Source organism: Oryx dammah, unplaced genomic scaffold (assembly GCF_014754425.2).
Source record: "Oryx dammah isolate SB20612 unplaced genomic scaffold, SCBI_Odam_1.1 HiC_scaffold_22, whole genome shotgun sequence".
Classification (NCBI taxonomy): Eukaryota; Metazoa; Chordata; class Mammalia; order Artiodactyla; family Bovidae; genus Oryx; species Oryx dammah.
In genome coordinates, this window is record NW_024070206.1 from 24,397,112 (window position 1) to 24,409,382 (window position 12,271).

Sequence of the window (12,271 nt, forward strand, 5' to 3'; positions counted from 1 at the left end):
TGATGGGCTAAAAATGACAAATGCTTTTAAGTCTTCCTTTCCTTAAGCTGAGAAAAATCATCACACAAACCTACAGTGTGACAGCCACACACACACACACACACACACACACACACAGAGTCTGGACTGTATCAGGGCAGTCTTACTCATTCTTATATATCCAGTGTAGCATCATCTCCTTAAGAAGTCTCTCGGCCCCCACTGTACCCCAGCCCCCACCTACTTAGGTTATGTGTCCGGGTGAGGCTGTGGCACCTCTATAAGGGCATCTACGCACTGAACACTAATTGTTAACTGTTTGCTCCCACTGACTCATGAGCCACTTGAAGGCTAGGCTGGACCTTTTATCTTTGGATCCTAGCACCTGATGCAGAGTAGTATTTGATGATAAATGAATAAATACATACTCTAACTTACAAAATGCAATGTAAAATGAGGTCTAAGTGTGGTTAATTAACAAATTGTTAGTTTTCTGATCTGTAATAATTTATAAATTTGTGAACTTCGATCATGTCATCTGCGTCAGAACTTCTTTTCATGGGAAGCAATAAAAGTAAAATGCTTATCGTTCTTCAGTAATTAGATGGGGACACTGTTCAGACTGGAAATGGTTGTCAAGCCCAAATTCTTATTTTCCAAACATTAAAAAAAATAAGTGGTCATTTTTAAAATGGTTATGGAAATACTTACTCATGGGTCAGTTTTTCACCTAACTGATTGGCTCGATGTCTCTCCATACTTCATGGAATGACTCCTAATTTTAATATTCTTAGTTGTAATAATTGGTATCAATCTCATGCACGAGAAGGAGTGCTGGGTGGGAGTGAGGAGGATCACATCCAAAATCAAATCCTTCTATTGTCATTTGATTTATATTGAGATAAAATAATAGCTGGAAATTTTGAAACTATGATTTATAAATCATTTGATAGGTTTGTTGTGATTGCTTTTGGCCTGTGCTCATTAAAATGCTTATGTCTCTTTGATGAGAAAAGATAAATTACTCATGTTCGTTTCTGTTGTGCCCAGTTGCCGTGACCCCTTACGGTTATGCATCCAGGTTTGAGATCCACTTTGATGACAAGTTTGAAGTGTCTTTCGGGAGAGAAGGCGAGACAATGAGTCTGGGCTGCCGTGTGGTTATCACCCCTGAAATTAAACATTTCCAGCCAGAGATCCAGTGGTACCGAAATGGTGAGCCTTAATGATGAATTCTCACTGAGGCTCATATTCGCAGAAGGTCACAGACCAGACTTGGCCCCAAAGCATGAATGTCTGTAGATTGCAGTTCTGTTTACCAGAACTGGCAGAAACTAGATAGTAGAGCACATAACATACTGGGTGTTACAAAAGTTTTTACACATATTTTAGAGTAGCAAAACTTTTATAACATGTTTGTGGAGATCATAATTTCTTATCACCATGTAATACAGGGAAAGGATTACAAAAAATGTATTTTCATTTTACAAGTTGGATACATATTCATTTTGTAAGTTAATTTTATTTGGTAAGATACAGTGAAATCCAGTGAAGTCCTGTTGGTTCCCAGGCACTGTGGGTGGTAGTCAATGTGCTCACCACGCAGCTGGCCTAAACTTCAGTGTTCGTGTGGGCACCGGGCAGGCTGGGCCATCGTGAAGCAATGGCTAGGACTAGGACCTGAGCCCGGAGTGAAGCCAGTAGTAGCTGCAGTGGTAGCTGCAGCGGTGCTGCTGGACGGGGCCCTAGAGGAGAGGAAAGACCCCACCAGATGCAGCCTGGGAGCCCCCAGTGGGAGCCCAGATCCCTTGTGCATCTCCAGGACTTGTCTTTGTGGGAGCTACACAAACATGAACTTCCTGGCCTAAGCACCATGACAGGAACAATCACACAGTAAACTTTGTCTATAAAACATTACAAAATGGAAGCATGTATACAGACATTGCAGTAAGGCACATAAGGCAGTTGTTAGAATGCTTCTGAGTTTGGACTCTCTGTTTATGAAAACTGCTACAACATTGCAAAGCAAATATCCACAGGCTTGGAAATAAAAATTAAATTTAAAGATTGCCGTATTCAGTGAAAACGAACACTATTTCCATACAAAACTTTGGATGAACCAGTTGTTAACAAGAAGGATTTTTCTAAGTAATTTTTCTCATAATCGAAGGTACAGTAAGAAAATGTATAAATAGGCATTTAAATTATATACAAAGCATGAAGTCATCACAAGTTACAGGACATGTAAGAGGAAACATTTAAGATGCCATTATGTAAATGTATATTTAAAATTAAATTTAGACTTACATGAAACTATTTGTATAAGGAGATAGATCTTTTTAGAAAAAATTGTTCCTCAAGAATTGCCAGCTCTAGAGCGCAAAAATTTATATTTTAAAATAGTTTATCAGAGGGTTAACCTAATGTTAGTTTTATAACCATAACTATATAATTGTGTATAGTATAAAACAGCATAATACTGTAGCTATATAGCGCTCTTAACAGCAGCATTAATAGTTGCATCAGCAGAAAGATCTTTCTCAAAATAAATCAAAACTTATTTGTGACTTTGCATTTGCAAAGACTGAATGATGTTACTTTCAATTTTATTAATTTAAAATAAAGTTGCTAAAAGTATAAATTTGATGGCCTAATAACTGAGGTTACAAAAAAATAAGTCAAAAATTCTGTATTATCAATCAACATATCACAAAATAAAGTATTGTTTTGTATGTAAGAATTATGGCATGAAAATAATTATTTTCTTGCAATTTGTATTACCCTATTACGTTTTATAAATAATAAACTACTTTTAGAGGAAAAAGTTTTATATTTTAGTTCCTTAACTGTATTTTTTTCTTCTGCTTTTTGAGCCAGGAGCCTTGCAGTTTCATTTTGCACTGGGTCTTCCAGATGATATATCTGGCCATGGTTCCCTCACTTCTGGTCTAGCATTTTAACCAATATAAATATGACACAATGACTCAAAGCCCTACAGACTTCCTCTAATAGATAGCTTTCAATATAGAAGAAGAGAAGAGAGAGAGAGAAATGGGGAGAGGAGTGAGTTGGGGGGAGGGAAGAAGAAGATAGTAATGGAGAAAGAAGTCAGTAAATTTGTTTACATTTTTCCTCCCAGGGGCACCTGTTTCTCCATCAAAATGGGTGCAAACACATTGGAGTGGAGATCGGGCAACACTAACATTTTCTCATCTCAACAAGGAAGACGAAGGTCTCTACACAGTTCGTGCGCGAATGGGAGAATATTATGAACAGTACAGTGCTTACGTCTTTGTTCGAGGTAAGGCCTGCCAAAAAGCAGAACATCTGAGAATATTTAAAACGCTGAGTCCGTATCAATCTATCCAAACCTATTTTGGGTAACGATGAAAGAGCTGTTTGAAAATTCCTCCCGGGACCTCCCTGGTGGTCCAGCGTTCAGGACTCAGTGCTTCCACTGCTGGGGTGCCAGGGTTCAGTCCTTGGTCTGAGAGCTATGATCCCGCAAGCCACATGGTGCAGCCAAAAAAATTTAAAAATTCTCCCAGATGATGTAGCACAGGGATGTTAGCATATGCTACTGGAGGTCAGTGGAGAAATAACTCCAGAAAGAATGAAGGGATGGAGCCAAAGCAAAAACAATACCGAGCTGTGGATGTGACTGGTGATAGAAGCAAGGTCAGATGCTGTAAAGAGCAATATTGCATAGGAACCTGGAATGTCAGGTCCATGAATCAAGGTAAATTGGAAGTGGTCAAACAGGAGATGGCAAGAGTGAACATCGACGTTCTAGGAATCAGCGAACTAAAATGGACTGGAATGGGTGAATTTAACTCAGATGACCATATATCTACTACTGTGGGCAGGAATCCCTCAGAAGAAATGGAGTAGCCATCATGGTCAACAGAAGAGTCCAAAATGCAGTACTTGGATGCAATCTCAAAAATGACAGAATGATCTCTGTTTATTTCCAAGGCAAACCATTCAATACCACAGTAATCCAAGTCTATGCCCCAACCAGTGATGCTGAAGAAGCTGAAGTTGAACGGTTCTATGAAGACCTACAAGACCTTTTAGAACTAACACCCCCAAAAGATGTTCTCTTCATTATAGGGGACTGGAATGCAAAAGTAGGAAGTCAAGAAACACCTGGAGTAACAGGCAAATTTTGCCTTGGAATATGGAATGAAGCAGGGCAAAGACTAACAGAGTTTTGCCAAGAAAATGCACTGGTCATAGCAAACACCCTCTTCCAACAACACAAGAGAAGACTCTACACATGGACATCACCAGACGGTCAACACTGAAATCAGATTGATTATATTCTCTGCAGCCAAAGATGGAGAAGCTCTGTACAGTCAACAAAAACAAGACCAGGAGCTGACTGTGGCTCAGATCATGAACTCCTTATTACCAAATTCAGACTCAAATTGAAGAAAGCAGGGAAAACCACTAGACCATTCAGGTATGACCTAAATCAAATCCCTTATGATTATACAGTGGAAGTGAGAAATAGATTTAAGGGCCTAGATCTGATAGATAGAGTGCCTGATGAACTATGGAATGAGGTTCGTGACATTGTACAGGAGACAGGGATCAAGACCATCCCCATGGAAAAGAGATGCAAAAAAGCAAAATGGCTGTCTGGGGAAGCCTTACAAATAGCTGTGAAAAGAAGAGAGGTGAAAAGCAAAGGAGAAAAGGAAAGATATAAGCATCTGAATGCAGAGTTCCAAAGAATAGCAAGAAGAGATAAGAAAGCCTTCTTCAGCAATCAATGCAAAGCAATAGAGGAAAAGAACAGAATGGGAAAGACTAGAGATCTCTTCAAGAAAATTAGAGATACCAAGGGAACATTTCATGCAAAGATGGGCTCGATGAAGGACAGAAATGGTCTGCAGAAGCAGAAGATATTAAGAAGAGATGGCAAGAATACACAGAAGAACTGTACAAAAAGGATCTTCATTACTCGGATAATCACGATGGTGTGATCACTCATCTAGAGCCAGACATCCTGGAATGTGAAGTCAAGTGGGCCTTAGAAAGCATCACTACAAACAAAGCTAGTGGAGGTGATGGAATTCCAGTAGAGCTATTTCAAATCCTGAAAGATGATGCTATGAAAGTGCTGCACTCAATATGCCAGCAAATTTGGAAAACTCAACAATGGCCACAGGACTGGAAAAGGGCAGTTTTCATTCCAATCCCAAAGAAAGGCAATGCCAAAGAATGTTCAAACTACTGCACAATTGCACTCATCTCACACACTAGTAAAGTAATGCTCAAAATTCTCCAAGCCAGGCTTCAGCAATACGTGAACCGTGAACTTCCTGATGTTCAAGCTGGTTTTAGAAAAGGCAGAGGAACCAGAGATCAAATTGCCAACATCCGCTGGATCATGGAAAAAGCAAGAGAGTTCCAGAAAAACATCTATTTCTGCTTTATTGACTATGCCAAAGCCTTTGACTGTGTGGATCTCAATAAACTGGAAAATTCTGAAAGAGATGGGAATACCAGACCACCTGACCTGCCTCTTGAGAAATCTGTATGCAGGCCAGGAAGCAACAGTTAGAACTGGACATGGAACAACAGACTGGTTCCAAATAGGAAAAGGAGTACATCAAGGCTGTATATTGTGACCCTGCTTATTTAACTTCTATGCAGAGTACATCATGAGAAACGCTGGACTGGAAGAAACACAAGCTGGAATCAAGATTGCTGGGAGAAATCTCAATAACCTCAGATATGCAGATGACACCACCCTTATGGCAGAAAGTGAAGAGGAACTAAAAAGCCTCTTGATGAAAGTGAAAGAGGAGAGTAAAAAAGTTGGCTTAAAACTCGACATTCAGAAAAGGAAGATCATGGCATCCGGTCCCATCACTCCATGGGAAATAGATGGAGAAACAGTGGAAACAGTGTCAGACTTTATTTTTGGGGGCTCCAAAATCACTGCAGATTGTGATTTCAGCCATGAAATTAAAAGACACTTACTCCTTGGAAGAAAAGTTATGCCCAACCTAGATAGCATATTGAAAAGCAGAGACATTACTTTGCCAACAAAGGTCCGTCTAGTCAAGGGTATGGTTTTTCCAGTGGTCATGTATGGATGTGAGAGTTGGACTGTGAAGAAGGCTGAGCGCCAAAGAATTGATGCTTTTGAACTGTGGTGTTGGAGAAGACTCTTGAGAATCCCTTGGACTGCAAGGAGATCCAGTCAATCCATTCTGAAGGAGATCAACCCTGGGATTTCTTTGGAAGGACTGATGCTAAAGCTGAAACTCCAGTCCTTTGGCCACCTCATGCGAAGAGTTGACTCACTGGAAAACACTGACTCGATGGACATGAGTCTGAGTGAACTCCAGGAGATGGTGATGGACAGGGAGGCCTGGCGTGCTGCGATTCATGGGGTCACAAAGATTGGACACGACTGAGCAACTGAACTGAACTGAACTGAACTGAACATTAGAATGGATGTGAAAAGGTTAACCCTAAAAGCACCAGCCTGAAGGTGACCGGTTTCCAGGTTGCGCTGCCATCCCTAGTGTCAGTACCTTCTTCAGAGAGCCACCAGCGCAATCCTCTGCAGGTGCTTGAGAGGCTACGTCCTCATGATGTGAACGAAGAGTCATCTCGGTTTAAGGAAGGAACAATAAAACAGCAATGGGGATTCACTCTTGATCTGTTTTGGAGAGCTAATTTATTATTTCATTCCAGGCCTTCTCTTATAGCTTTAATGAACTAGGAAGCAAGATGCTACAACTGAATCTTTAAGACAAGTTATCATTGTTGATTTTAAGAGTCTTTCTTTTCTCAGCAGTGTCTTGAACGGGTAGGGTATCTACAAGTGGAAATGTTCTTGCTACATGAAATCTGAGCACACTTGGAAGACCATGAACATGTCCTGGCCACAAGGGAAATGCTCTATGTTCTCTTATGTGACTGTCAGTCAGGTGTGGCCACACGAGTAGACAGAGGAGGGGCTCAGAAAAATAGAATGTATTACACTCACAGGTCCTGGAGCACCACACCGGGCCACATGGGGAGGCAGCCGCGTATCTCCCTCAGGAGGCAGAAGGGTCAGACAGGAGAGCTCGGACCACAGTCTTTACTGGATTTCCTGCGGAAAAGGCAAGGCGGGGTGAGATAAACAATTCAGGATCAGCTAGGGTGAACATTTTCAGTGGACCCTAAGCCATAGGGGTCGTGCCTAGTTGTCTGGTGCTTGGTGCTGAGATGGTTAAGTCAGAGGAATATTTCCTCCTGGGGTTCATGGCTGGATGAAGGAGGTCAGCCCTGGACAAGTTAGAGTTGGCTAGCTCCAGAAGATGGGGCCGGTAATCTCTCCCCAACCAGAAAGGTTTGTTTTTAAGATGTCAAAACATCACAATTTACAGAGAATAACTATATAAACAATACGGGTAGACTTGCTAATTTTTTTTTAATCCTTGACACTAAATAGAATCATGAATATCTAGGTATTTTGATCACGGTGGGACTTTAGAGCCCATCCAGGTGTCCTTAACTGGGATCCACAGACTCCAATGGGGTCTGTGATTAAAACTATACTTCAGGATAATTGGCTTCTTTGGTAAGCTCATGTATTTTATTTATGTGTTTAAAAGCATTATTCTGAAGAAGAGACCTTTATTCTTTCCGCTTTACCAGTTTTCCAAAGAAGTCTAAGGCTCACAAAATGTTAGGATTCCCTTCATTTTAAGATGCAGAAACTAAAGCTCAGCAAAGTAAATTGATTTCCCAAAAGTCTCACGGGCTTCGTGGGTGGCACTAGTGGTAAAGAACCTGCCTGCCAATGCAGGAGAAGTAAGTGATGCAGGTTCGATCCCTGGGTTCCATCACAGGTTCGATCGAAGGTCGAGAAGGGAATGGCAACCCACTCCAGTACTCTTGCTTGGAGAATCCCATGGACAGAGGAGCCTGGTGGGCTACAGTCCATGAGGTTGCAAAGAGTCAGACGCGACTGAAGCGACTTAGCATGCATGCAGAAATCTCACAGTTATTTAGAAACAGAAGTGGTATTAAGATGCAAGTCTTCTGGTGGCTAACCCAGGATTTTAGTTAGGGAATAGGCTAAGCTCTGAAATGGAACTTGAAAACAAGAAGTTTATTTCTGTCCTGTGTCCATCAATGTAGAAGGGTGGTCCAGATGGTCCTGCTCAAAGCACTCGTTCAGAGCCCCTGGTCCCATCTGTGTTGCTGCTCGGCTACCCCTGTGTGCTGCCCTGTGCTCCCAGGCCACCCTGTGGGAGGGGAGATGCAGAGATGCACACAGCACTTCTTGGTGAACACACCTCCATGTGTGTTGGGGAGCTGAGGTGATGAAGTTCCAACTGGACAGCATGTTACCCGTGGAAGCTCACGGGTTCCAGTACCAAAAGGCAGCAGGAGGAGTGGACACTAGGGACGGTCAGCAGTCTACACCACAGCAGTACTCAGCAGTAATAAATGATCACTGGATTCTGCCTCAGATCAGCAACTGATAAAGATACATGAATGTTTCTACCAACTGAAAACCGTGTATTTTGGGAAAAGTCAGATCTTGCGAGAGGAAAAAGGGGGTAGACTTCTGGGTCATTTGCAGTGAAAATGGACACATTGGAAGTTATCAGCAAGTATATTTATTTAACCACCTTGATAGTCCTGGCCAGATGAGAACTGAATAAGCAAACAGAGTCTTTGCCTCCGCTCTCAAAGTGTCTTACCTGAACTAGAGTCTCTCTGGTGACTCAGAAAGCACTGAGTCATGCCTTGAGGAGTCCCTCTGGGCTCTTTTCCTAGGAGCTCAGACACAGTCCAGGGTCTCCTCAACAACATTTCTCAGTGGCCATGCCAGGGTCATGGTCCTTTGCAGGTTGAGGCCAAATTTCACATTGCTAACTGCAGACAGGTGGAAGGATTGAAGTTTATCATTAAGCTGGTCTTCATTCAACAAAATGAGGGACGATTCTAAAATGTATCAGATGTTGAGAGAATTGAGAAGATTCATGGAAAGATGAAATTGCAAAGATGAGCCTCAGAAATCGAGTTGTGAATGCAACTTTTAGAAGACGATTTCCCTTGTAAATTTATTTTAAATGCTATATTTTGGATTCTTTTAAAAAATCTTTGTTGAGATGTAATTACACACCATAAGAGTCAACCATGCTAAGTGGACAGTGCTTTTTGGAATATTTATAGAGCTGTGCATCACCAGCCCCCCCATCTATGATCCAGCTTTAGAACATTCCCATCACACCCTGCCCCACCCAAGATATTTCTTGTGTCCCTTCCCCACTCTCATTCCCAGACTAGCCTCCGAGCAGCCACTAATCTACTCCCTGTCACTGTAGACTTTCTTTCTAAACATTTCTGAATATGTGATCTTTCACTTTTGTCTTTTTTTTTTCATCGAGCATATGTTTTCAGGTTCTTTAGGATGGCAGTTTACTTCTTTTTATTGCTGACTAGACATGCTGCATTTTGTGAGTCTATTCACCAGTTGATAGACAATTGGATTGTTTCTGCTCTCTGACTACTCTGAATAATGCTGCTATGAAGATTTCTATTTATATTCATTGACCTGGGCTTTCATTTCTCTTGGTTAGATAGCTACCACTGGAATTGCTGGGTCATATGTTAAATTTGTGTTTAATTTTTGAGAAACTGCTAGTGTTTTAAGTGACATTTTATGTTTTGTTGTTTTTTTTTTTTTTAAACTTTGAGCTACATTAAGCCATTTCCATGCATTTTTTTTTAGAGCTCTGGTATTTTGTTGCTTAGGAAATAGCTTCTGAACCAGAAAGATCAATGCAGAAAGCACCATATGTCAGCAGAAATACATTTCAGAGATGTACACTTTTGGCCAGGGTTTTATTACATAGATACTATATGTTCTTTTTGAAAAAATATATAATGTAAATAAGCAAAAAAGGACAAAAGAAAAGCTATCATAAGTCTATGATCCAGAGATATCCAAAATTATCATTTTAATACATATTCTTCAAGACTTCTATATATCTTCCCCACCCTTCCACACATACATGGTGGGGGGAGCAGAGAAAGATGATAAAGTGGTGAAGGATGGGATATAAATGTAATGAAAAAAGAATTACAATTGACAGATAAATGGATGAAAAAGTTTTTGCTAATAAAGCAATAAAATTGATCTATCACATTCAAAAGATTTACAAGGTTTTTAGAATCCATTAGGATGAAGGAATGGATGGATAAACATGTTGTTGGTGAGTGTAAATTGGTTCAGCTTTTCTCAGGGTGTTTTGTCACTATATATCAACAGTGTGCACTTTCAACAGTTCTAGTTCTAAGAATTTTAGTGCACAAAACTAAGAAAGGAATATTTGTTTTGGGGAAAGTCTGGAAGGAATCTAGGTATCCACCAATCAGAGTTGAAAATAATGTGTAATAAACAGTCCATAAAAACAATGGAAGTACTGCACAACAATGAAAGCTAATGGTGTATGTGTGAGTGGTAAGTCACTTCAGTTGTGTTCCACTCTTTGTGACCCTATGGACGGGAGCCCTCCCGGCTCTCCTATTCATGGGATTCTCCAGGAGAGAAGACTAGAGTGGGTTGCCGTACCCTTCTCCAGGGGATCTTTCCAACTCAGGGGTCGAACCCGTGGCTCTTATGTCTCCTGCGCTGGCAGGTAAGTTCTTTACCACTAGTGCCACCTGGGAAGCCCCTAAGGGTGTATACTTATACTAATTAATATGGAAATATATTTTAAAAAACAGTTTACATGAAACTATATAGTCCAATCCCACTTTTATTTAAAAAATAATCACTTGAAAAAATTGAAATGTAGTTGATTTAGATTATGAAAAACAAGCACTTTTGAGTTTATAAATATAGAAAAAAATCCAGAAAAGTTTAGGCCAATGTATTAATAGTAGTAATCTCTGAGTTATGGAATTAAGAGGGATTTTAACGTATATTTTTATTATCATATATTTTTTAAGCATGCACTACTTTTATAATAAAGATAAACAATAGAATTACTTACATTTTGAAAAAAGTTATTAAATAGCCTGTGCTACTGCTAAGTCACTTCAGTCGTGTCCGAGATCAAAATATAAAAGAGGAACAGGGTAATATTTGGCCTAATCAATCAAAGCTAGTCAATCAAAGTTTGACTATTTGGAGCATTGGGAGAAGAAAGGGCAGAGGCTAAGAAGAGAATTGACGTTGACCAGAGGAGTGCCGTGGGCCAGGCACCCTGCAGCAGCTGACGAAGGCAAGAGCACAAGTGTGAAGCAACATAATAGTTTCAGATTTGACTTCCAGCAGCTGCTATACAGAATATGTGTTTTGAAAGATTTTCAAATCCATACAACAAATGGCATATTCCAAGCAATTCTATAGAAATACTGAGAAATGGCTCCCTAAATGCTTACTGTCTGACAGGCTCTGTTACACACAATGAATTTACCTATCAGCACCAAGTTTACCAGTTGTTATACTACGGGCCTTTTGCTTTAGGGAAAAAAAGGAGGGCATGACTAGAGGTTGCCAGCTGCCTTCATTGCAGCTGAGCAAATCTTAGCCTGTTAAGGTCAGCCTTTCTACCTCCTGCTAGCTCCACTCTGGGACTTCCCAGGTGGCTTAGTGGTAAAGAATCCACCTGCCAAGGCAGGAGACTCAAGAGACACAGTTTTGATCCCTGGGTCGGGAAGATCCCTTGGAGGAGGAAATGAAAACCCACTCCAGTATCCTTGTCTGAAAAATGCCATGAACAGAGGAGCCTGGAGGGCTCCATATAGTCCATGGGGTCGCAAAGAGTCAGACATGACTGAGCAACTGAGCATGCACACAGCTCAGCTCCACCTTCACCATCAGCTGACTTTCTCCCCAGCATCCAGTTCTCTGAAAGCCTGGAAGGAAAGACGTTTCTCCCCTGCCCTCCCCAAATGCCCATTTGCCATCATGTGGTATGCATGGATTCTGCATTGTTTCAGGCACGATGATTTAGTTAGATTCTCCTATAGCACTTACACAGGACATATTACCCTGCAGGTTCATGAGTTCACAGAAGTTCATCGGGCAAGAAACAGAATGTTCGAAACCAAAATGATGTGAGCCCTTCACGGATAACACACACCTATTCGATTCAGAAGCATACAAACAAACATCTCAGCCCTGTTAGCAAATATTTTGGTGACTTACAAGAGTTACATGAGTGTAGCTCATTGGAAAAGAAAGTGTTTCTTATTTGGTCAACAAGAGTGCTCTCCCTGGGTGAGCGGCTCCTGCAAGTCTCAGCCTCCTCTCCCA

The 12,271-nt window shown here is 40.9% G+C and overlaps 1 protein-coding gene across 2 annotated transcripts in view; it reads left to right on the forward strand.

Moving 5' to 3' along the window:
* Window positions 1–12,271, forward strand: part of MYOM1 (myomesin 1) — a 123,713-nt gene that overhangs the window by 38,480 nt on the left and 72,962 nt on the right. For both annotated transcript variants that reach the window (XM_040264678.1, XM_040264677.1), the window contains exons 9-10: window positions 1,030–1,194; window positions 3,119–3,280. In XM_040264678.1, the coding sequence (XP_040120612.1) occupies window positions 1,030–1,194; window positions 3,119–3,280 (327 nt within the window). The remainder of the gene's footprint in view (window positions 1–1,029; window positions 1,195–3,118; window positions 3,281–12,271) is intronic.